Genomic DNA, 25,854 nt, shown 5'->3' on the forward strand with positions numbered 1-25,854 from the left:
AGTAGCCACACAGTGTAAAGGTTAATGCATTCACCTTGCAGCCTGGATAAATGGGAGGGGTGCACCAGGAAGGGTATCCGGCGTAAAATCTGTGCCGAATCGAAATATGCAGATCCAACCGCTGTGGCGGCCCCTCGGGAAATAAAGGGGCGGACGAAAGAAACTTGATCTCTTTGGGAAAGAGATACAGTTCCACCGCAGGGATTCTTGTTGCTCTGTTAGCAAACAATAAGGCTGGATCTCTGTGTTCAAGAGCATTATCAGCTCCTGGTTGCTTCTTGGCCCATGAGATTAGTGACCACGGGATTGCACTGCATGGATTGATGTGTGTAAAATCCCCGTTTCCCATTTCTTCTCACTAATAGGTGGGTAAATGTGGGCCAGAGGATGTAAGCAGCGATAATGTCTCTATACATTACACAGTGTGGGTCACCAGCTCTAAGCAGCTGCTAAAACAGTCACTGAAATAGTTTGCCTGTTTCCTGCTATAAACAGTTTATACATAGTGAAATGTGCAGCACAGAAGGTCAGATAAATACACAAGGCATGCAGTGAACATGAGCTCAGGTGGTTACTTAGATCACTTAGCTTTTAGCTTTCTCTAAAGGTTTCCTCAGAATGCAAAAAAGGTTGCATGTTAGGATTTCAAGAAAAATTCTCAACGTCTTAATGGTAAAAGAGAAATGAAATTGATTATATTAATGAACAATAATATAAACAGAAGTGTCTGCAGTTGAGCTGGATGCATTCAAAATGCAAATGCAAAGTACCTGCATGCAAAATGCAAGGAAGACATGAAGGATTCAAAGCTGAAAATGGCATTCATTCATTGAAAAGGGAGAGCCGTTCTCGTCTCGTACTAATGGAGCTAGAGTCACTTTGGTTTTTTCAGTGGGGAAACACAGACCCCATCAGAGCTGTGACATCTGCTGAAGATGAAAACCAGGAGTAGCAGAATCTGTAAGACATCTTAACTAAACCAAGCCACGTGAACACTTGCTGTGCAGACAATGTTCATTACACTGAGTGAAATGCATCTGACTAAACAGGTCAGGAAAAAATAAGAAACCCAGTGAGAAAGACTCAGCTTAGTGTTCGACACATTTTCCTCATAAAGTCAACTAACAATTTCCAATTTCTCTTGTACAACAGATCACCCAGAGAGGGCTGCACTATTCTTTGTCTGTGGTGTGTGTTTGGGCCTCTTCCTCACCCTCTTCGCCCTGGTAGTACAGATCTCCTGTCGCACCGACTGCCAGCCCCGCCAGCGGCCTCCCGCCAAGAAACGACCGCGTCCTCCCGACTCATCCTCCGATTCCAGCGACTCGGACTCAGACTGGGACACCACCTCAGATCTGTCGGCGCGGAGACACCGGCGCTTTGAGCGTACGCTCAACATGAACGTGTTCACGTCGGCGGAGGAGCTGGAAAGAGCGCAGAGGCTTGAGGAAAGGGAGCGAATCATCCGGGAGATCTGGATGAACGGACAGCCGGACATCCCAGGGACACGGAGCCTCAATCGGTATTACTGAGGACTGCAGAGGGATGATTGATAGGCGGCTTACTTGACTCAAACAAAAATTTAGAACACACTTGGGTTGGAGTGGAAAGGGACAAGGCCTCGATGAAGCTTTATAAGCATGAATGCAAAAGCAGCTGGACTCTTACTGATGAGAAAAGTGGAAGGTACTGCAGACTTTTAAAGAAAGTCCTCCTTCTCTGCTGATTTGCATATTCCTCTGGGTATCATAAGCTATTCCCCTTTTGAGTAAAACAATAAGCTCCCTTTCTGTATGGTAAGCTTACCTCTTGGCTGGAGGAAGCAAGAGGTGAAAGGCTGCACTGCCTTGCCCATGACCTCCGCAGGCCTTTTTGAAGTGGGGATTTATGGGTTAGCTGCCTTAGACATACATAGGCCTGCAGAGACTACATGGTGACTGAAGGACCAAGGCCTCAGACAGGTCTGTTTATACAGAACCCCAGGCAGCTGGAAGAGACTGTGACACTTACAGCTTTATGCTCTGTACCCTCCAGTATTCAAGTGTGAACTTTAGCAGAGGGGTAGCATAAAGCAAGTGCACTTGACAATGTAAGATAATCTTTCCACAGTGAATAACCATGCTGCCTTTTGAGCTTTATAAAACCAAAAGATATTTTTGTGGGAATTCATCTCAGCCCTTCTGAAATATATTTTAAAATATTTAATAGTTTATTAATGTTGCGTATTTTTGTTGTCAAGTATGGTTTATTATGAGATATTTTTATACTTGGCGAAGGTTGTCTGGTCTAGCACCTCAGGGATGCAATCCTAGTGTTTCTGTGTTTGGTTGATGTTTGTTTTGGTTGTTTTTTGGCTATTAAGAAGGGGATCGGCCCATTTAAACCGCTGTGCCAGCATTTAAAGAGAAGAACTAGAAAAATCATATAAAGAGCCTCAAAGAGGTTTTAGTGATTTTTAAACCTTATTTTTGATACAGTATGTTTAACTCACAGTGCAGTGCCTTTTCCAACTGTTACATCTCTTTGTCAGAAATGAAGCTGATGAGTCTCTCTGTAACTGGTCAAATTATTTATTGATTGGAAATCATACATTCATCTCGTTGTATGCATATTCCCTTTGCTGAGGTGGACCATGTGTAAAAGCTGAATGTGTCTGTTAAACATTGCACTTCTCCCCAGATGTAAATGTGCATTACCAGTAAGTGCCAATTTCTATCAGTGACTTTGCTACAAAATATTTTTATGGTCTTGTCTCGTGACAGATGTGTGAATTTCAGGTCTTGCGCCATCTGTGTATTCATTTCAAAGATGCTAAACAGATGCCCGTGGAAACCAGCGCTGCAGAAAGTGGCGAATTATGTCGCCACTTTAATCTTATAACCAGTTGTCAGTCCAGTTCTGCTCGTGCTTCCCTGACTTCAAGCGTAGAGTTAGTTTTCATAAATCAGTTTGGTATTTTTGTGAGCGTAATTAAAGAGTAAACAGGACATATTAAGGTCATTTTCACAACACTCCCTCCACCATACATACAGTACACCCTGCACTTCTGTTTTTTTGTTTTTTTGTTTGTTTTCTAACAAGGATATTTGTTGTGTTTAATTTTGAATGGGATTAAAATGTGCCAATAACTGGTGATGTGAGAGACCAAAATATGACTCCTGTGCTTGGAATAAACTGTGTTAAAAAAAATAACATGTCTTTTTTTTTTCCTTCTGCACTTTCTTCTGAAAAAAACACGCTGCAACTGTGTACACTGACCTATATTTTTGAATTTAAGACTATATTGTGAGTGTCAGGAGAAAGAAGACGCTTTAGCCCAATTCCAGTACTGAGAATACAGTGAGTTCATACATAATACGGATTTACACAAGGAGGTCATAGACAGCATGAAGGAGAACTTGTGAGCCAGCGGCTCACTGGATCTGTAAGATTTGTTATTGAGCGCCACCTTGTGATGAAGATAGATCTCTACAGTGTGTTTTAATGCAGCACATAAGGAGTGAAGTTATGACTGCAAATCACTTTGGCTAGCTATACAAAGTCAGCACAACTATATAGATAAATGCATTGTTTTATTGGATATAACATAAAAAAATACTTAAAATAAAAATGCAAATTAAAAAAATAGAAACTATAACAACTTAATATCATGTTATTATATTGTATTTTATGTTTGCCGTGTTTATTCCTTTGTGTTTGTGTTTGCCGCTGTGAATTTCAGTATTTCCATGGGGTTTTTACCGCGAAATTAAATCTGTTTTAGGAAATATTTGCTTTGTTTCCACTGAGACGCTCCTGTCGTTACCATGGATACTATAAACTTACCACCGTGAGAGCTCTCGTGCAATTTTACACACCAACGAAAACGGCTGTTAAATCCACAAATTACACAATTCCCACTGCTAACATCTTGTGCAGAGGAGGAAATCTTTTTTAAAAAAATAAAAAATATCAAGACTGGAAATGTCTTATACCGGGAACAGCCACGGACTACCATTTTTACCGGGATATACATTTCGAGATGTGACGGTAAGAATATGATTAAACAAAACTATAGGGTTTGCTTAGTAGTTTGAAACATTAACGATTGACAGAATTTTAAATTTTTTTTTTTTTTTTTGAAGGTGGTGGTGGTGGGGGGGGGGGGGGGGGGGGGGTATTTGTCGATTATTTTTTTAATAATGCAGGTGTCTTCTTACATTCCTCCACTTGTTAGGTTGTGTTGCTAAGGTACTAGCCAGCTCTCGAGTGACCTTTAAAACATCTCTAAATGTTCTCTAAAGAGTCTTTGATAAAGTTATTTTATTTTACCAAGCCCTAATAAAAATGAACAGCAATGCTTTGAATCATAATAACACATAATTATTATTTTTTTATAAAATTAACAAATTCACTGTTGACAGTTAACACAGAGAGAATTTATCTGTATTTATTTATTTATTCTTGCTTTACTTTAGGGATGTTATTGTTATTTTGTTTTCCTACAGGCATACTTGATCTACAGTACTGTTCAGTAGTCTTGAGCCACCCCTCGGAAATGAAAAATGGGTGCAAGAATGTATTGGAACACGTGCAAACATACATGGGAATACAGTACTGAAGGCAAAAACAGAGTTTGTACAATTCTAATCACCTTGAAAGTCAATATTTGGTCTGAGCACCTTTATTCTTCAACACAAACAGAACTCTTAGGCAACAATGCTTGTCATTTCTTTAAGTAGTCTTCGTGAATAGTTCCCCAGGCCTCTTGGACGACATTTAAAAATCTTCTTTGGATTCTAGCTGCCTTTTGTTACATTAACAGGGGTGGTAGCTCAGGAGGTAGCGCAAGTCATCTACTAATTGGACAGTTAGTGGTTTGATCCCCGGCTACAAGTATGGCCAAATATCCTTGGGTAAGATACTAACCCCAAGTAGCTCTCCAATGTGAGTGATTGGTTTATAGAAAGCACTTGGGTGGATGATGTTGGATTGTAGGGAATAGAAAAATGCCATTTAAAAAATTATCAGAACACTTAGGTCTGGACTCTGGGGAGGCCAGTCTATCACAGATTGTGCTACCTTGTGTGTTTTTCTATCCAGTTATGCCTTCACCGCATTGGAAGTGTGTTTTGGCAAAAAGAAAAAAGAAAAAAAAGGTTTCGGCAATTTTATGGATTGACATGATTGATCAAAATCGGTTCATAATTCAATTAATTTTGACACCGCTGTCTGAAATTCAGCCCCTAACCACGACAGACCTCCACTGCGATTTACTCATGGGTGCCTAATAAACTGTGTTACTGTATTATGGGAACAGATGATGTGTTTTTGTGACGGTATACTAGTAAGATAACTAGAGATATATTTTTAGATCGGTATGTTGTACAGTTTTCTGCTATGTGTAGACAACACAAGGTCATTGCTTGAAGTAGGTGTCTTTTTTAATGCTTCAGTCATTCATAGGTCAATGTCAAGTGGGTTAACAATTAAAGAATTCCTCTAAAAATGGTCAGGAACAAGGACTTGAATTAAAATCCTTGAAAAAGCAGCCAAAAGAACAATGTGAAAAGACCTTAAGAAAGCCTGGAGAATTATTGGCTACTTGGAACAAAATATACACAATGGGTGGCTCAAGACTTGCACAGACTACTGTAACATTGGACAGAACACTCCCATATTGGTATTTAAGTGTAAACTGCATCAATTAGTGATAAGTGCTTCATGTAATTACGTTTCTGTCTGTATTTACCTGAGCTAATTTATTTCTTCCTCTGTGTTTGCAGAAGTCAGCCTTCCATCGACCCCAAACTCTGAGCTATAGGAATGGCTATGCTCTGCCCCGACGTCCCACTGTGGGCATTGGCAACGACCCTCTTTTATCAGAGCAGCTCACTCAACAAGAGATTAGTGAGTTAGCCTTCGAGACACCTGACCTTACTTATTGCGCCTTTGGTAAAAGAGTACATGAAGACTTCATCCCTGCTCATGTGGCCCTTGACAAGAAGGTCTGGTAACACCTATAGTTGTAAAACTCATAAAAACATAAAGATTCCTCATCTGTTATTCATCACTACCACCTGTCTTGCAGGCGCTGCGCTACTATGGATATTTTATGGAGGCTATCTTGTATTCTCCTGAAGAGCAGTACCGTGTGCGCCCTGTGGTAATTTACTATTACCTAGAGGATGACAGCATTTGCATCATCGAGCCCACAGTAGAGAACTCTGGGATACCACAGGGAAAGCGGATCAAACGCCACCAGTTGCCCAAGAATGAACGTGGAGAGCATTACCATTGGAAAGATCTCAATCTTGGTATGGACCTGGACGTGTATGGGGTCAAATACCGCATCACCCAGTGTGATACCTTTACTAAGGTACAACCTTATGTGTTTGAATGCTGTGGAAATGAAACTATGCATTAGAAGTCTGCTGTTATAAATACACTTCCTGTGTGTTCTGATCTCTCATTCTTCATACAGGAATTCATGGAAAGTGAAGGCATGATTGTAAATGACCCTGAGCCAATGCCAGCGGATCCTTACATCATCCGTCGTGAAAACCCTCCACCGTGTCACACTACACCTTCCACATTTGATAATTTGCACAAGTTTCTCAACATGGACCGCAAGGTGAATGAAATTCCGTCCTTTACAAGCTGACTGTGTAACATTTATCACGTTTAGCACTGTCACATCACAGCAACGTCCAAGGTTTGAATCCACCAATCTTGATTTGTGTTAGAGTTCTAATAAGTGCTAGAAATTAAATTCCTTCATGGGGTATCCCTGCCATAAAATAAATGGCAGATATAATAGAGGCATGCCTGTATTTGTAGTTTCATTCTTCTACACTTTTTTGGTTAGGTGTTACGCTTCTTCACTCTGTGGGATGATGCTGACTCTCTGTATGGGGAGTCCAGGCCTGTTACCATTCACTATTACCTGGTGGATGATACAGTGGAGGTCGCAGAGGTCCACCAACCGAACAGCGGCCTGGATCCCTTCCCCATCCTGATGCGGAGGCAGAGACTACCCAAAAAGATCAAATCAGGTTTGATGCAGTACTGTGTGTTGGTTAAATGTGCATTTAACCGATTTGATTTGATACAGTGCAGTAAAGCGAGTTATGTCATCAGTTATGTTTTTTTTCTTGCCTACTTTATGTATGACATAAACGACTTTATGCAATGATGACAAAAATGATGACATGTTATGTAAAAAGATTAATTACACTGGCTTCTACAAAGTACTCGGTTTTCTAGATACATCAAAAATACACAGAGACTGTGATAATATTTTGTATATTTAATTTTGACATTGTTGTACTCTTGTTTATTTGTAGAGAACTTCCCCAGCGCAGTGATGGAGGTCTCAAAGCAAGAGGTGGATGAGTATTACTCCCCAAAAGACTTCCAGGTGGGTCAAAGGATGAAACTACTGGGGCGCAACTTCCTGCTTTATGACTGTGATGGCTTCACTAAAGAATATTACCAGAAGAACCACCCGGAAATGGAGATGAAGTCCATAGAGATACCAAAGAAGGTTGATATGCCTCAAGACTGGAAGAAGGTAAATTGAACTGTATATTTAACCTATTTTTGTTTTTTATGTTGGAACAATTTTAATTTAAACTGAAGCCCATCTTGGAATGGGATTACACCAGACAAAACAATTATAAACTACATCCATCTGTGAATTTGACGTTCATTATAATGTCAGCGATACACACACATCTTATACAGTGATGACGCATCATACTGACAGAATCTGTCTGCAGATAGTCATATAAACACCCGATAAAGCTCTAAAAACTACCTTTGAGGTAGTTTCTGCTATAGTAAGTGTCTCAAGGACCTAATTTTGCCATGATTGCATACACACAGACAGATTCAGAAGGTAAAAAGCAATTCCAGCCATGCTGTCAGAGCTAGACTGTATCACTGAGGAGGCATGCTTTATACCGCTTTAAGCCAGACCAATTCAAAGTGATAGGAAGGCAATAGTAGCTCATTTAAGCAGATGGACTACAGCAGCAGAAGTGTATATGTTTTTGTACATTTGTGTCTATTTCCTTCTCTCTTTCTCCATGCTGTCCATCCTTACAGATAGTTCCTCCCTACAATGGTTTTGGTTCACTTGAGGATTCTCTTCAGAATTGTTTGCGTCTGATTCCCGAGCCTCCCAAAGTGAACGTGGTAAAGATGCTAGAGAACGACCATAAAGTGTTGCGCTACAGTGCCAGACTGGTGAGCAACATTTAGCAGAGCATTTGTAGCAGTTCAAAAGAACTGAATCACTGAAAGTTACCAAAAGTAGACCATTCTAATGAGATTAAAAAAGCCCAACCTTGCTCCTCATTCTGCAATGGACAGGGTTTGCTCAGAAACACTGATTAGAGACATTCTTACTCCTCAGTAAAAATTTAGTTAAAAAAGGGGTGATTATGCAAAAAGCTATTTTTTATTTTTACACCTTGGTTAAGCCCACCTATGTTGCATTCCAGGACTCCCAGAATCCTGAAGATGAAGACCGCCGTTTCATCCTGTCCTACTTCCTGTCCAATGACATGATCAGCATTTTTGAAAAGACCACACGCAACTCTGGTGTCATTGGTGGAAAATTTCTGGAAAAGTCTCGTGTCCCCAAGCCAGGCTCTACTGTAGACAAACCTGCGTACTACTCACCTGCAGACTTCGCTATCGGGGCCACTGTGGAAGGTAACAGCTGAAATCCTATGTTAATCAGGACTGGGAAAACAAACATGCCACTATCCCAACTTCTTTTAAGCGTGTTTCTGACTTAAATTGAAAATGATTATATATTCCTTTTTTATACAGTAACATTTCTCAGTTATGACATTTTAAATGTTATCTTTAGTATAATATCAAGATTATAAAATTTACCTTTGCCCGCTTTCAGTTTTTGGTCACCGCTTTGTGTTGACTGATGCCGACCACTATGTGCTCAAATACTTGGAGTCTAACTGGAGTGACATCCCTTCCAAGACGCTGGATTCTTTGCGGCAGAAGCTGGGTGTGGAAATTCTAACTACCCAGCCACCTGACCAAGATGGGAAAGACTATACCAGCCATTTAGACTAAATTATTTGTCAATGATACCTTTGTGCAGGTAGGTATCTCTTTGGAAAAAATAAATGCTAATTAGTTCATGCTCATCTTAATTGCCAACCCCCCCCCTCCTTTCTCATTGGCAGGTGAAGCAACAGAGCCGTTTCTTTGATGTGAAGACATTCCTTATTTCAGAGTTCTTCTTCTGCAATAAATCTACTGTAAATCAAAGCCTTTACTAAAATTTCCTTGACAATTAAACAATCAACATGACACCTTTCAAGTGATACCTTACAGTGAGACAAATGATAAATACAGCGACCTTTTGTTGTTGCTTTAAAATGAACCTTATGGCGTCTCTAATGAGGAGACTTCAAATTTGTCCATTCACACACCATAAATTCCAACAAGTGATTATTCTTTTTTTTTTTTTTTGTAGTTTTGTTTTAAACACATGTGGTGCATAAAATGTAAACCAGCTGAAAAGACCTCAGATGCAAAACTTATATCAGAAAAAATCTCATTATTTAATAAAGAAATTAAAAAAAAGAAAGAAAACATGAAATAGCATGCGGTAATATCCAACATACATATTTAATGCATATTTGTTAAGTGACCAGTGACAGTTGCATGATTTCGACAGTAAGCTCATATCATACTTTATCATCAGTAACGCTTTTCTGCTCCAGCAGACCAGAATAGAAAACAAGCAAAGCCGGCTCAATGGCAAGAGCTGCAATATCTCACAATGCTACAAACAATACAGTACTTGTGTATGAGGACTAATCAACACGTTCAGCATGGACATACACATTAAAATGTGCCGCACACTGCGTTCACTTTACTTTTGAATTCCCTCTGCATTCAATGGTGTGCTTCAGGGTGGGATCACAGGCTTTGTGGATGTATATAAAAAAAAAAATTAAAAAAAATACTGATATGATGAGAAGAGAAAATGTCTGTTGGGGCTCAAGGGGTTTCCTTGGATTTCATTTTCCAGCATTCAAGCCTAAGTCTGTAGCGACTGAGTCCCCGTGGCATCTCAGGAAATACACATCCAGAAGCTTGATGACCAGTGGCTATCAGCTTCGCTGCGGTGCTGATGAGAAGCCTTGGCCAGGGCTAAGGTCTCCTGTTTAGGCCAGTCAGTTTGTTATCTTAAGGGGATTTGAGTTTCTTTGTCCGAGGAGAGGCTCCGTTCTCAGCTTTAAGAACTCCATTTTCATGGTGACCAACTGCCAGGCAGAGAAGGGAGAAATCAGTACCTCTGTTAATGCAGCACATGTAAGAATCGGTGTGATTAAGATAAATGAAGAAAGCAGAAATGACAGCAGAGAAGAGACAAATGTTAAGTCTCATTTCCTTTTTCTTTTGCAAGTATTTAACAGGTAATGCACGTGAAATATGAAAGCCAGCAGAGCAGGTGTTTAAACTCACGTGAATCTCTTTTTAGTGGCCTTAGGGGTTGTTTTGCAGCAGACTTCTTGCGAACAGCCTGCTCGTGTCTGAACTCCCTCCAGCGCCTCAGCTGGAAGCGAATAAACTTCCAGAGTAGCCACGATTGAGTTAAACATACCAACAGTAGAACGGTCATCCTGAAAGGGCCAAAGGAAAGAACAAAAACAAACGTGTGCTCGTAAAAATGGGCGATTGTGTTGCAAAATGTTAAAACATATGATGCTAATGTATGATATTTTTAATAGCCTAAATAAAATATCTAAATTCCTTCCTGGCTCCTATACATCCTCCTCAAAATGAATGATGCAAAACAATACAAAACTGAACACTAGAAGGGCACAATGTAATTATACTTTTATGTTGTTTCTGTAGCTCTAAACAGTTCTTACAGTACCAGAAAATAAATCATTATCCACAGATGTTGGACATTGCTCTTTTTTTCCCTCTCTCAATATAACTCACCTTATCAACACAGTGTTGAAGTTCCCCATCTCCAGGTCCAGCCCCTGATACTCAGAACGAGCCAAACCAAACCCCACTGCAAGGAACATCAGGGTCAGCGTAGACATCCGCGTAAACACGAAGCTGACCGCCCACAGATCAAACCTGGGGGAGGACACACAGCGAGGTTGGGCCCAGAGAAAGGAAAAGGAAAAAAAAAAAAAAGCTGCTGAGATGATCAGTTCAAGGTAGTGGTTATCATAAGAACACTGTAATATTATTGTGTACTGTAAAACTATCCGAGTCAAAAGGTGAACAACGCTGAAAACACATGATGCTGTTGCTTACGAACAAAAACACTGAAGTTTATTTTTAAAAGGTCGCACTGTTGGGCTTGATCTACTTCTATCTCATTCCTTTATCAAGTAAAACCTGCTGAAGCCTCTTCGCAGGTAAGATAGCTTACATTTTCTGGTGGTTCTCATCAGTGAAATACAGGAGTCTGGCGATGTGGAAGCCCAACTCTGACACGTACTGCAGGAAGAGGAGTACCAGACCCACACGACTTAAACTAGGCAGGAAAGAGGAGACACAAAGTCGAGAGATTAGGTGATAAAAGGAAATCATCTAAGCAGCCCGAGCATCTTGCAACTTGCAACTCGGGAGTCACCGTGAAGTGCAGCTGGACACTTATTTTGAGCCATTATCTAAAATAACTGAATCACCAGTACAGTTTGATCTGACTTAACCCTGAAATATCTAAAAATCTTTATGTTTTTCCCTCACAGATTTCAAATCAAGGTTCTTTGAGTGCCACGTTTCTCCCTTACATCCCTGCTGACAAAAGAAACACTAAGTTGAGCAGCAGAGTGAAAATTGCTGCTGCAAAGAATTTAAAAGACCTCGAAATGACTCAAATACCAAGCATTTAGTGAGTCTTCTCTACTCACACCTTTGGATTTTACTGGCCAACTTCAAAGGGATTCTTACTTTAACAAATAGGCTGCAGAGATGTGGAGCAAATACAGGCAGATGTACTGGAGCTGGCGAGAAATCTCCTCCTGGAAAACAAACAGCCTTTATTTGCAAATGATTTTAAAGCTTGACACCTTTCTCCACCTCTCCGTCCTTTTCCAACTTTGTCTAATGCACATGCAGAATATACATGAGCCCAAGTATAAACAGAGCTTATCTAATCACACTTTAGAACTCCTCCAGTTTCAAGGACTCTCCAACTGACCTTGCGGACTTTCTGGAAGTAGAGCTCTGGCAAGGCATGGAGCCAGTAGGCAAGCTGAGTGAGGTAGAAAAACTTCACCTGAAACCTGGACCAGACACACACAGACAGGCATGGGTAAGACAGAGGGAGAAGCACATAATCTACATCCTGCCTCACTGATTGTTTCGTCTTAGTTTTATTATATAATTAGGACTATGGTCAAAAAAACAAAACAAAAAAAACAACAAGCTTGTAGACAGCCAACTTATCGTGTTTCTGCAGCAAAATTGATGATCCCCACTTCTGAAAAAGAAACCCTAAAAGGCTCCTACTTTGCACAAATGCATAATGCTCTTTCTCTCCTGGAGCTTTTTACTAGGTGCCTTCCCATCTTTGAAAAACGTCCAGCTGTGATAACCACATAAACTCAGGGCCTTCTTGATATGTTCTTCTGTTTTCCTGGCCACTGTATCTGTGGGCATGGTGTTCACTCTGTGTTGTAGCGTCCTGATGACACCCAGTTTGTGTTCCACTGGATGTTGAGAGTCAAACCTTAAATATTGATCTGTATGCGTTGGTTTACAGTACACATTTGTAAACTACCATTATCATATTTTAATAATGATTATAGCTAATAACCTCTTATTCTTATTCTCCCTGGTTATTTTGATAAATGCCACCACAAAAAGTCAGGCAGCAGAGACTCCACCAAGTAAAACTGGTTGGAGAATCAGAGTTTCAAAATAATTTGAAATATTAAGTGGGCTTAGATTAAATAGCTTTAATACACTTTATTTATTTAACAGCCAAAATTAAATATAACGTGATGCACAAACTCATTCTGTCAATTTGCCTTAACCATCTGAAGATCATTTGCACTCAGGTCCACACCCAGGCCAAAAACCAAACCCCAAAATAATCAAAATCTGGCAGCAGCATCAAGATAAGAGTATCAGAAGAGGAAAGGTTATGATAGATTGCTGTATTGGTATTGTGTCTCACTCCTAATAAACATGACATTTGTTAGCTACAGTTAGTGTTTTATGGTTAAATTAATATATATAAATATATATACCTGAGATGTACATGAGGATAGTTCTCCCAAAGGGTGCTGGGATGCAGGAGATATCCTTCCTGTGTGAAGAAATTAGAACACTTATACTATTAATACTATTATCTATTAATGTGCGCGTGTGAGCGCCTGTTTTAAGAATATGTGCGGCATTTCCTTCACTAGGAAGTTGTCGCTTGAATGCAGTCTCACTCACTGTAATGAGGATGTAGAAACTCCACACACTAGACACCAAGTGAAACACGCAAAGTTGACCCGACTCATTAAACTTGGTGTTCTTGCTCTTGGAGAGGTGAAGACGTCTGTTCACTTTCTGCAACATGAACCATAACAACAGGACGCGTGAATGAGGTTAGATCCCGGCAATAACGGGTGGCATGTTGACTCTGGCGTTTGTCATGCACAAGGAAGTGTTACAGGATTACCGTAAGGAGGACACAAAAAAAAAAAAAAAAAAAAATGACAGAAGCTATTTATGGCTGCTACTTTAAACACTTGCCTGAAGAAGTATTCCTTTCAAGACACGCTGGAAACCGTGGTGATGTTGCGAAAATAACACCCGATCCTTTTCGCTGGCCTATTTCTAAACAATGACCAAATACTAACCTGGCTCTCCCGCCATCCCCCCACATCAATCTGTTTAAGCTCTTTTGTTTAAAATATTCATAACTGGCATGTGTGGGGTTTTTTTTTTTCATGTGGTTTCTTTTAAACTGACACAATGAGAGCATTTGGATGCAAACACCATGAGATGAAACAGCACATATCCTGGTTTCAGTATATGGCACGCATCTTCCTCATTATAATATCATGTTTTTGAAACAGTAAAGAGGCTAATACTGTGCACTGAAGGGGTTTTTTAAGCTAATCAGTTCAAAGCCTGGATGACTACACTGAAAACAGTAATATTCTGATTATTTTAAAGCTTCTTTATGGTCTTGGAAAGATTTATGTAACTTGGTACAACCTGGTCATAACCTGTAGTGTTCTCCTTCATTTAACCAATGAGTAGAATGTGTATATAGTGGTTAATGAATCTTTATGTGGGTTTTATTGGGGCAGTGCTTTTGTGGCAATGGGTACCTTATGGCGCTTCCTTTCCAAAAACCTTTCTACTAAATTATTAAGAATTTACATACCCACAACAAAAACATTTTCCCTCATTTTAATTACCTACTCATTTTTTAATCTTTTTTAAATCTGTCTGCTGGAAATAATCAGCATATGTTTCAGACAAAAGAAACACACCAAAAAGCTGAGGCATTGTAAAACAGTAAAAAGATGCTTACATCCAGAAGATATTCCTGCACTACTGCGTGGAGGATGATGGCGATGAAGAAATAGAACAGGATGGTGGCACAGTCCTTCCATCCGTAATGGTACAACGTCACCTCTCCCTCTAAAAACACACACAGGAGATATGAAACACACATAGGATGTTATTTATCAGGGGTGTGTTAAACATCCTGGAAGAACATCCAGCTTCAATAATACCGTGACGCAGAGGAAAAGGTACGGAAGAAGTGAAACTCCATGAGTCAAAGGTTAATAGAGGCTGAATGAAAGTAAGCACGTAATCAAAATCTGGCTCTTCGTACCTGACGACAACGTGGTGACGTTGTACTGAGGCTGAATGAACAGTATGGCCGTCTTTGCTGTTGCCTGGAAATTAGACGAGACGTCAGCAGCAGCATAGTTCAGCGAACCTGCCTGAGTGCAACCTCAAGAATGTGGGCTTCCAAGTAGAGCAAACACAAGTCAGTCTTTCCTTCATAAAGGATTTTTGACAACCCCCACCCACATCCCCTTGCAGTGTTGTAACACCTTTTTTTCTTAATCGGGTTGTCATTTACTGAAGTACAATAGCCATATCAGTTTAACATATAGTCAATAAACTTGCTATATATATATATATAGCTAGCAAGTGGGTGTGTGAGATTAAGGAAATAGCCTTATCAGTATAGCAGAGCTGTCACACAGTCACACATCTGGTGTCATAACTTCCTCATGAGAACTGATTTCTAAGATGTCCTTCTAAAAAAAAATAATTAAAAAAATAGAATGGCAGAGGTTTTTGTTTTAACCCAGTATAAACCTTATTTCAAAACAAAGCCATACCTGCCTGCAAGCACCTGTTACAGGTTGCTGAGTGTGATCCAGGATCCGATTGTTATATTCAGATGATCCAGATTTCAACATGCATACAGCAAATACTTTTGATTATTCCTGTCACTAATATGTATGTATGTATGTATGTATGTATGTATGTATGTGTATATATATATATATATATATATATATATATATATATATATATATATATATATATATATATATAAAAACAAAAACATGTTTTGTTCTATTTGTTTGTTTTTTACTACCGTTTCCCGCATGCTAAATTCTGACCTTAACACATATGATTAAGCAAAGTGAAAAAAAATGAAACCACAGCCCCCCTCCTACCCCTCACCCCAAGAGACCTTGTTGGTCCCCTGATACCAGTTTGGGCGCCACAGTGAAACAAGTCGCCAGTTATTCCCTGTGGATGGAGGCTACTGGTGACATGTCATCAAAATTTAACATAACTGACTACATGTAGAGCACTCTCGTTCTCTTTTTTTCCAGTAATGAAAAAAATAAAGGAAATCCCCTATTTTTTTCCCCCTCTTCGATCAGCTGTGTAATCACAGCCAGGGTTCCGTTTTGAAACTTTACTAAATGTCCAGGCGGTGGCTGCCTGGGAGTGTTTGTGCTCACGCAGAAGGAAGAACTACTACACGAATAATCTATTTAATTATTTCACTAAAGGTCAGCGGTGAAATCCCTTCAGGTCAAAGCGTGTTAAGAGCAGCTGACCCCCCCGGGTCAGCAGCAAATATTGAGACGTGGCAGTTAACTAGTGGCGTCAAGACACTGACAAATAGTCAGACAGCTTCCGTTCACGACTTTCAAAATAAAACGGCTGGCAGCGGAAGTTTGTTGGAACTCATAGGAAGGAAAGTCGTTGCTTTTAATTTGAATACAGGAAAGGCTTTAACACCCATTTTATTTTAGAAATGTCTGGTAACTGACAATTGCAAAAACAATTGCTTGCAAAGAGTTTTTGCTGTGAAAGACACTGTCATGCGATTAAACGGTCATGTAGCTTTGCTACCCAAGTCAAGTGTTTAGGTTTTACCCAGATTCTAGAAACTTAAAGACAAGACAAAAGGAAACTTTCAACATGTAAAGCAATAATACGAAAACGCTGTAGTTTGTGCACAGCTGCTTTTTTAAACCCGTTTCCTCCTACCTTAAGAGCAACGCATAGATTGTTACTTTGACTGCGACCAGAGCAACATTTTTTTCCTTCCTCAAACTTGTAAAATTTAAAACACAAAAACAGCACGAACGACAAACCCGCGAAACTGATAACAGCTAAATTAACAGGCAATCTTATGAGCAACCGTTTCTACAAAGCGGGAATCGCTTTAAGTGGGATTTCAAGTTAGAGCTTAGAGTTTGCCGCAGGCTTTGCCATCTTAAAACAGCTGAGGGAGACGAGAGAAGGAAAAAAGGAATGTGAGTTCATCTCACCTCAAACATCAGTCCAATCAGAATGAAAATCACCAAACCGAATACGATGTCAGCATGGTTTTGAATTAAGAACTCCTGGCTGAAGAAAGGATAGCTCTTATTTCTTCGGCGAAATGCCATGTCAACACAATGGACTTTTCCCTTCTGTTTTAAAAATCAGAATTTTTCTGACTACGAAGTTCAGTGAGTTAACTTTCTCGGCGACGTACGCATGCGCGTCGTCTTAAAGGGCCAGAGCCATAAATACCTTCTTTGGGTCGATTTACACAAAGTTAGATTCAGTCTGCCTTGTCAGACTCATTATAACCACTTTTGCAGCTGCATGCAGAATTGGCATAAAATGTTGTGCAAAAGTCTTGAGCTATCCCTGTTTTCTTTGTATTTTGCTTCCAAGGAGCCATATTTTCTTGCATCATTTGGTAAATGGTAAATGGCCTGTATTTGTATAGCGCTTTACTAGTCCCTAAGTACCCCAAAGCGCTTCACACAACCAGTCATCCACCCATTCACACACTGGTGATGGCAAGCTACATTGTAGCCACAGCCACCCTGGGGCGCACTGACAGAGGCTGCCGGACACTGGCGCCACCACCAGTAGGCAACGGGTGAAGTGTCTCGCCCAAGGACACAACGACCGAGACTGTCCAAGCCGGGGCTCGAATCGGCAACCTTCCGATTACAAGGCGAACTCCCAACTCTTGAGCAATAGTTTTTCCGTGTTCTCTGAAGGTCTTTAAAGTTTTTCACTCATTTTCATTATCAAACTGTTTTCAGAGGAATGTAGATAACAGAAAACTAAGCAAAGAACCTAGTTTAAATTGTATCTTTAGGGACTTTGTTACTAGCAGCCTGCGTAATTTGCTCCTTTAGTTTCTTTAGTTTAAATCTAAAAAAAAAAAAGAAAAAAAAAAGGCAACGACAACATAGTGGACAAAATTGTATTTTTGCAGCACCAACATGATTCCCAAAGCCTTATTAGTGTTGGCTTTGGCACATCTTGATTTATGTGCAGTATGTTCTTAAATAAATCTGAGGACAAATACAGGACAAAAGAATCTCCAGCAGATGAAGTGTATCTGAATGTTATGCCCTTAAGAGGTGGGGTGGAATTCAACACAGGACTTAAGAGATTAATCAGGCCCTTCAGCGGATCCATCTACAATTCAGTTCAGTTCAGTTGCCTCAAGGCACTTTATATTGTGAAGTAAAGTGCCTGTAATTATAAGAAAGACATGCTGTGGAATGGAGCCAGAGATTAATAATAACTATTGATTACATGCAGAGTGGTGTATAAACACATAGTGAGTGAAAAAAGGGTGAGTGAAGAAGAAACACTCATCATGCATTATGTCAAGCCCCTGCAGCTGAGACCTATTGCAGCACAACAAAGGGAGGATTCAGGATCACCTGATCCAGCCCTAACTATATGCTTGATCAAAAAGGAAAGTTATAAGCCAAATCTTAAAAGTAGAGAGTGTCTTTCTCCTGAATCCAAACTGGAGCTGGTCCCACAGACGAGGCGACTGGAAGCTGAAGGCAGTGCCTTTGCATTCTGCCCCCATTCTACTTTTAACCACAAGTAAACCAGGAGTCTGAGCGCAAAGTGCTGTGTGGTCTTTAAGATAAAATGGGACCTGATTATACAAGGTCTTGTATGTGATAAGAAGGATTTTGAGTTCGATTCTGGATTTTGACAGAGAGCCAATGAAAAGAAGTCAGTATGAGAGAAATATGCTCTCTCTCTCTTTCTCTCTCTCTCTCAAGTTCCTTGCATTACTATTGCTACAGCATTTTCAATCAACTGAAGGCTTTTTGATGATTTTTTAGGTCATCCTGATAATAATGAATTACAGTAGCCCAGCGTAGAAGTAATAAATGCATGAACTAGTTTTTCAGCATCAGTCTGAGACAGGATGGTTCTAGTTCTAGAGATACTGAGCAAATGGAAATTCTGGTCAACAGTGACTCCGAGTCCTCAGTGTTACTTGAGGCCAATGTTTTGGGGTTTTTTTTCTCCAGGTATTTATGTCTTTAAGACATTCCTGCAGTTTAAGTAATCTATGTGTGTTATCTGGCTTCGTGGATAGATAAAGTTGGCTATCATATGCATAGAAGTAAAAACATATGCTATGCCTTCTAGTGATACTGCCTACAGAAACATATACGTCATTGTGTAAAGATGACTCTCCATTTACATGAACAAATTGGAGACTATTAGATAGATATGATTCTAACCACTTTAATACCTAAAGCATGCTCTAATCACTGTAATAAAATATTAAGGTCAGCTGTATCGAATGCAGCACTGAGATCTACCAGGACAAGCACAAAGATGAGGTCCACTGTCGGGGACCATAAGATCTTTTGTTACCTTCACTAATGCTGTTTTTGTACTGTGAGGCATTCTGAAACCTGACTGAAACTCTTCAAATAAACCATTCCTTTCAGTTCGCTGACTCAAGAACTTTTGAGATAAAAGGAAGCTTGGTGATTGGCCTATAATTAGCTAAACAGCTGTGTCGAGGGATGGCTTTTTAAATAAAGAATTACTTACTTGAAGCCTACAGCCTACAGTGTCTACAGCCATTTGTAAAACATGGTGGAGGTTCTGTCATGATTTCGGGCTGTATTTTACTCAGTGGTGTTGGAGATCCTGTCAAAAGAATTTTGAACACAGAAAAATACAGATAATGATTTACTATGCAATCCTAGAAAGCATCTGATTGGCAAGAGCTTAATTTTTCAGCATGACAATGATCTCAAACACACTTTCAGTGCAATAAAAGCATAACTGGACAGAAAAAAACACAATAAAACACTAGCAGTGTGGGATCATCTTGACATAAAACGGATCAAAAGGCAGCCAACATGCAAAGAAGAGCTTTGAATGTCCTTCAAGAAGCCCGGAGAATTATTTCTGAAGTCTCCTTCAGGAACCTAAATTCCAAGAAAGCTTCCCTAGATAGCTGGCCAGCTCAAATGTTAACTTCAAAGGTGATTAGAACTGTAAAAAAACGAGTTCTTTCCCCACTTTATATACTATATTTCCATGGATGTTTGCATGTTTCAATAAATACTAAGTGATGGTTGGGTCAAGACTGCACATCACCGTACTTTGCTCAAAAGAATAAAACACTCGACACATCTTCACTCCACTCACCTAAACATGTACTGTATTTATTGCTTATTCAGAGCCACCAGTGGCTTTACACTTCACAGTTCAAAATGTCATATAGGCAGTCAGCTGGGCATGAGAGAAAACCCAGCATAATTTCACTGCTTTGTTAGTGGACTTTAATCCTGTTACAGAACACAATAAGGGGCAAAGTACATTTGGCCCCTGCCAATAGTAATCAAGAGCACATACAAAAAAAAAAAAATCACCACAAATATCTCATAAGCATCTTTTCACTTTGTTGCAGAACATATGAAAGCTTTGAGACGTTAGTGCCTGAGACATTGTTTCATTTCCAACAAAATGTAAATTGCAAAAACAGTTCCGCAATTACATGGTCAACATGTAAATCAACACATCAAACAGTTTCCCTAGGCCCACACACCAGCCCTGCTCAAAGCGATGCCTGTTAACATCATACAAAAGATAACCTATCTGAGAGTCAAAGTGTCAGTTTTTTGTTTTGTTTTTTTGATAAAAAAAGAAGAAGAAGAAAAAAAAATCACAGCATCACAGCAACAGACATATGATACAGAAGATATTTGTGCTTTTAGGAAGCCAAAAGGCTCTGGCTTATAGTGAGATGGTTATGATTCAGAGGTCAGACACATTGAAAGATACAGGATTAGTTTCTCTATTTTCATAGCTGCTGGCAACTGACATGAGTAACAGCAGTTTTAGTGCGTATTAAAGAGATCATCCCCCTTTTTAAGATCATGAAGCATCTGCGTACTTGATGATGTTTATTGATACAACTAATGCCTACTTCCTTATTACGTAGTTTCGGTCTTGACCGACCGGTGTTCATTTTGTTGCACAGTATAATTGTTATTATTCTTGAGGCTTAAGTTCACTGTGACCAAAAGAATGAAAATGCCAGCTGAACATCAGGCAGAAGGTGTGTCTGAGCTCTACACACAACCTTTGTGGTAAATGAGCTCTACTGAAGGCATTACTCTGTGTCCGGCTTTTGGGCAAAGGAATGCTTTTGTAGAAAAATCGTTTATGCTTTGAGAGGATTATTCCACAATTGTTGCATACGCCCCACAGTGTACTAAATATATGTGTATACACAAAAGGAGAAATTACTGCCAGCTTTCTAATTCTACAATGCTGGACTGCTGAAAAAGCACTCCCTTTAAAAGCTGGTGTACTCCTTTAATGTTGGATCCGTTTTTACTTCTTCCCTGATTCTGTCACATGTAAGCTAAAAGTTTTCATCCTCATCCCTTCGGGATAATATGAGCTGCTTTCTTGGACCTTTAAGATGAGGGACACTGGAAGGGGAGTCTAACACCCCTGAGTCCAATTTAGGGGTGGAAATACATCGTGGTCCAACCCGGCCCATGAGTCCACGGACATCTCTGTGAAGGGCTGGATCACTAGGGATTGAGTTGAGGCGAACGCCTTGCTCCAGAGCCCCAAGGTCCCGGTCCAAACGGGGGTTACTGGCGCTGCTTGGAGATTGGGGATCGGCGCTGAAGTATAAGGTTGAACTTGATTCTGTAGGGCAGAAATAGGGCTCTGGGCTGTCTCCAAACATTGATTTACCCTCTGGTGAGCTGCGTTTGAAATCCGATGTGGGCGACTCCATCGGGCTCTCCATCTCCAGACTGTCGTCTTCTTCCGGTTGTTCAGTCGACGTGGGTTCGCTTACGCTCTGGAACTCGTCTTTACAGTCCGAGAGGGGTGCCAGACCTTTCCCCTGAGACTCGGAGGTGGAGACACCCTCACAGCTTCCTCCAGCTGTAATTGTGATGCCCTCGTTACTTTTAAATTCTTGGTTGTACTCCTCTATGTCTAGTACGGCCGCTGCTCCCCCAGCCCCATACGCCCTGTTGATTTTACCAAGATCTCCTGTTTTCAGAGCAAGGCGGATCAAGAGCCAGTGGTGGTGGTAACACGGACAGGAGCTGTTAGGCCTGCCCCCGCAGTTCCCTGGATGCTCCAGCAGAGAACCAGCAACACCTGAGAGGGAGAAGCTGCCATGGTTTTGAATAGAATGAGCTGGCAAACTTTTGTCCCCAAGAGAGAAGGAGGACTCCCCTTGTTCTATGCATGTACTGCCCATGTGGTTGTGGTTTGTTCCCTGGGAGATCTCTGTGGACTTGGGGTGCAGGAACCGGTAGTATAGGACAAGAGAGGTAGCACCTAAGAAGCAAAGGAATAGGAAATATTGATTTTAGTGGCCCAGGTATGTTTTGGTCTTTCACAAGCAATTAGCTGACTGCACAGTCTGAATCACAGAGGGAGGCTGCAGCAGAGATCACAGCAGCCACTCTGGCTGTTACTATATTAATTCTATCGTGCATATCAACCTCACACAAAAAATTCAAGGTTACATTTATTTTTTGCCTTCTTACGGTCCCATCTCCACTCTTACGTATTCAGATAAAGAGATTTACAATATCCTGCACAGTAAAATCTCACATATAAAGAGTATTGCAAGTAGGGCAGCATATCGGTAGCTATGTTTGTTGTACAACAATACCTCTAAGAATTTGTGAATAAACACGGGGGGATTTATCACTTGGGTATGACAGAAACTAATAAACAGTGTGACATAATTCTAACTATGACTAATCTCCCAATACAAACAGCAAATTCTCTAGAAACAAATGACTCACCGAGGAGAAAGCCACACAGCACAGTGGTGGGAAGGGTCATGCTGTCCCATGATGCTTCGCTCAGGAAGTCAGAGGCGGCCAGCAGCAGAGTGGCGTTCTCTACAAGCATGAACTGAAGAAGGAGAGAAGGTCGCACCATCAGTCATCTGTAGACAGCTTTACGTCACTGTGGGCTTAGCACACAGAGGTGAGGATGACACTGCAAACTTATGTATCTATATCTGTTTGTCCCTGCTGCCCTGTGAGTAGGCAGATGAGACAAAGCTGCACAAAACAACATAATGAAAACAGAAAAAAAAAAGAAAAGTTGAAGAATAATAACTTTAACTCGTGACGTACTGCATAAAAACTGGCCATGCGGAAGCGCGAGGGTCCATCTTTGATGTTGAGGAAGAGGAAGACGTGGATGAGCCCCATGACGCCATTAAAAGCACGCCAACACCAGGGGCCGGTGCAGATGTCTGGTTGCTGTGATACCAGCCAAAAGGAGGCCGTGAGCCAGTGAAAACCTGAAGGTCAACATAAAAATAGAATAGAAGGTCTACAAGTGCAACACAGGATCCATATACAGTGTGCAACGCTGATGCAGAGGCGAAACAGAAAACTGGATCAAGAGGACATGTCACAGTGCTCTGAGGATAATTACATAACTCAGTGGTTAAATGTGAGTTAATAGAAAATGGGTTTTTTTAAGCTCAAAGGAATTTCACATGGAAATCTGTGCGTGTACTAGTCATTGAGTCTCCTGTACCCTTTAATGTAATGTACTAGTTTAATATAACTGTGCACTTTCTCCGGCTTTCAAGTGTCTTAACAAAATAAAAGTCGCTTCTCAGTGCTCACCTGCTACTCCACAAACCCACCAATTAAAAACCCTGGCAAAGAATGTGAGGCAGGTCACCCTGGCACCCAGCATGCATGCCCTCCACACCAGCTGGCACAGCAGGGCTGCTGGAGGCATGGCCAGGTGGCCTGGTCTTATCAGACAGCAGGCTCGGCTGTACAGCACCAGGGCCCACGCAATAGACAGCACACACAAGCCACAGCAATACGCCACTGTAGATAAAACATGCATAAAAAAAAAATGTAATATAACAAGTTACAGGCCATAAACATCACACGGATCCCGTGATTCAACTGAACATAAAATTACCTGGTGATGCGATGCCCACATCAGTAGACACCACGATGTACGCCTGCAGCAGGCTCTGAGGCAGCGTGAGGACAAGGGCTTCCAGCAGCCAAAGGGCAGCAACATCTGCCTGCTGCATAACAGCAGCTCCCAGATCAGCCACTGAGCCCTGCATGCGCAGCACAGACCTCATGCAGTCCCACAACCTGCCAGAAGATGGAGACAAAAACCAGAGGAGGCATAAAATATAACCGACTCAGTAAGGTTTCAGAGTGATGTGAATTTTTTTTTTTTTTTTGCCCTGTACTTTAACAAAAACTAAAAATTATTACATTCTAACAACATAGTCTGCTTTTGTAATGTATCTACGTAAAGCACATCGAATGGAAAAAAACGAGCTTACCTTTTGAAAATGCCCAAGTGCAGGATGTGTATAACAGAGAGGTAGCATCGCCTGTCATCACCATCATCATAGTACCACTTCACACTTAGCAGCTGAACTGCTGTCCCCGGTAGAAAGAGGCCAAGTGTGAGGCCTGCCCACTGTGTCTCCTCATTCCAAAGGTAAAACCCTATACAGTAGATCACTGACACACAAACACACACAGAAAAAGAACAAACACCCAGATGCACAATGATATCTTCTAATGGGATGGCGCAAGCTCACAGAAAAGACACCAGAGTCATTCCACACCACTTTAAAACAGCCATTAGCTGTTTCTTAGCTTCACTGGTACAGCTTTATCAATGTGCCACTCTACTGATAATCTAAATAGCCATTCATTTATGCACGCATTCACTTTTTAAATTTTTAATTATGGCAGAATGTCTCAAGTGTGAATCTCAGGCAGCAGCACAGTATTTTTATCTTCTAGTAATGGTATACTTGCTGAAGACAAAGTCACACTCTGTACGCATCCAGGTATCCTCCTGGTGTCCTGACCTTGCCCCATTGATCTGCACAGTCAGGAAATCATAACGCTGTGCTGCACCTTGTTTTCAATACAGATCCTAGATGTGCAAAAAATGACTTGGGAAAAACAAGTGTTTATTGTGTTCAATCATATTTTGGGGGAGGTGTAAGGTGGAGAATTATAATTTAAAAGTTGGGCATTATGCGAATATTGATCAGCGACGGCAATTTAGTAACACTTAATTAAAGTCACTAGTTAAATTCAATAACTAATAGGCTGTGTTATCCTGTTTTACGATCACAGGAGGTCTCGGGGGGCCCAGTTTGGCCAACAAAGGTGGACTAACCAACGCCGATATTGGATTGCAGTGCACACGGAATTCAGCTATGTTTTCCCGTTGAGTACTAACGGCTGTGCCATAGCATCTCCCAAATGTGCTTCTTCTAACGTGAAGTACGGCCGCAGCTGAGACGGCTCCAGCACGTAGCATCATTTTCAATCACATTACGGCAAAAGAAAAGAAAAAGAAAGCCCAACATCTATTTTCCACGAGGTTGAGTTTCAACACGGCAAGCAAGCTAGCAGCACGCTAGCGCTTGGAATCCCCACTTACGAGCGCTCCGTTCGGCCACAATAACCAGCCCCGACACGGCGAGCAGGACCGCCTGGCACCACGCTATCCAGCACCCGCTCCGCCGCGCCGCCGACGGTATCCTGCGGGCGACCGCTCCTGCGGCGTTTATCATGATGCGGATAGGTGGGAAGGAGGACACACCGATGACATTATCCTGGGCATCCTTTGGCCCCCGCTTGGTACATCCGCTCTCCTCCTCCTCCTCCTCTTCTTCTTCTTCTTCTTCTCCCGCTGCCTGCCCCCTGTCAAAATATCTGACGTCACAGCACGGTTTAAAGGTGCATCAGTTTAGCGAGCCTCTCCTCCCTCCACCGTGGAAACCTCTTCTGCATCACGGTCTATTTCTTCAAATCTTTTGTGACTCCATAGTGCTGCATCTTACTTGGTAGACTGGTGATAGACGGCAGACTGATCTGAGCGTGAATTTCCTCGCATGTGGAGGTCGCAGGTCATGGTGAGCGCTGTTTACAGCTGTGGTTCTGGTGCGTTTTTTGTCTGCCATGCCCGACTTTAGAACAATAAATAAAGTTCATCCCCCACATCACACCGGTGCAC

The 25,854-nt window shown here is 41.1% G+C and overlaps 4 protein-coding genes across 4 annotated transcripts in view; 2 read left to right on the plus strand and 2 right to left on the minus strand.

The window, feature by feature from the left end:
- The window catches only part of eva1aa (eva-1 homolog A, regulator of programmed cell death a), a 74,530-nt gene extending 71,373 nt beyond the window's left edge, over window positions 1–3,157 (plus strand). Inside the window, exon 8 of the mRNA XM_085371797.1 lies at window positions 1,153–3,157. Coding sequence (XP_085227923.1) covers window positions 1,153–1,532 — 380 coding nt within the window. The 3' untranslated portion in view covers window positions 1,533–3,157. The remainder of the gene's footprint in view (window positions 1–1,152) is intronic.
- Window positions 3,158–3,963: 806 nt separating this feature from the next.
- efhc1 (EF-hand domain (C-terminal) containing 1) lies at window positions 3,964–9,084 on the plus strand. Its single transcript, XM_085373206.1, has 9 exons — window positions 3,964–4,029; window positions 5,766–5,987; window positions 6,071–6,358; window positions 6,464–6,613; window positions 6,848–7,034; window positions 7,326–7,552; window positions 8,089–8,229; window positions 8,487–8,700; window positions 8,903–9,084. Exons 1-9 carry the CDS (start codon window positions 3,964–3,966, stop codon window positions 9,082–9,084), a joined length of 1,677 nt encoding a protein of 558 aa, XP_085229332.1.
- A 589-nt stretch (window positions 9,085–9,673) lies between these two features.
- tram2 (translocation associated membrane protein 2) lies at window positions 9,674–16,990 on the minus strand. The gene is made up of 11 exons (XM_085371905.1): window positions 16,818–16,990; window positions 14,840–14,903; window positions 14,531–14,640; window positions 13,438–13,554; window positions 13,245–13,303; window positions 12,191–12,275; window positions 11,941–12,011; window positions 11,417–11,521; window positions 10,972–11,115; window positions 10,489–10,646; window positions 9,674–10,286 (listed from the first exon to the last, which is right to left on the minus strand). The coding sequence occupies exons 1-11, from the start codon at window positions 16,935–16,937 to the stop codon at window positions 10,210–10,212; spliced, it is 1,110 nt and encodes a 369-aa protein (XP_085228031.1). The 5' UTR covers window positions 16,938–16,990; the 3' UTR covers window positions 9,674–10,209.
- A 4,209-nt stretch (window positions 16,991–21,199) lies between these two features.
- On the minus strand, window positions 21,200–25,411 carry xkr5a (XK related 5a). Its single transcript, XM_085373250.1, has 7 exons — window positions 25,279–25,411; window positions 24,155–24,338; window positions 23,773–23,957; window positions 23,463–23,675; window positions 22,959–23,128; window positions 22,620–22,731; window positions 21,200–22,143 (listed from the first exon to the last, which is right to left on the minus strand). The coding sequence occupies exons 1-7, from the start codon at window positions 25,409–25,411 to the stop codon at window positions 21,200–21,202; spliced, it is 1,941 nt and encodes a 646-aa protein (XP_085229376.1).
- Between the last annotated feature and the right edge of the window lie 443 nt (window positions 25,412–25,854).

This window comes from Diplotaxodon limnothrissa, linkage group LG15 (assembly GCF_057381915.1).
Source record: "Diplotaxodon limnothrissa isolate DT_005_m linkage group LG15, D_limnothrissa_male_GT1.1, whole genome shotgun sequence".
NCBI classification, from domain to species: Eukaryota; Metazoa; Chordata; class Actinopteri; order Cichliformes; family Cichlidae; genus Diplotaxodon; species Diplotaxodon limnothrissa.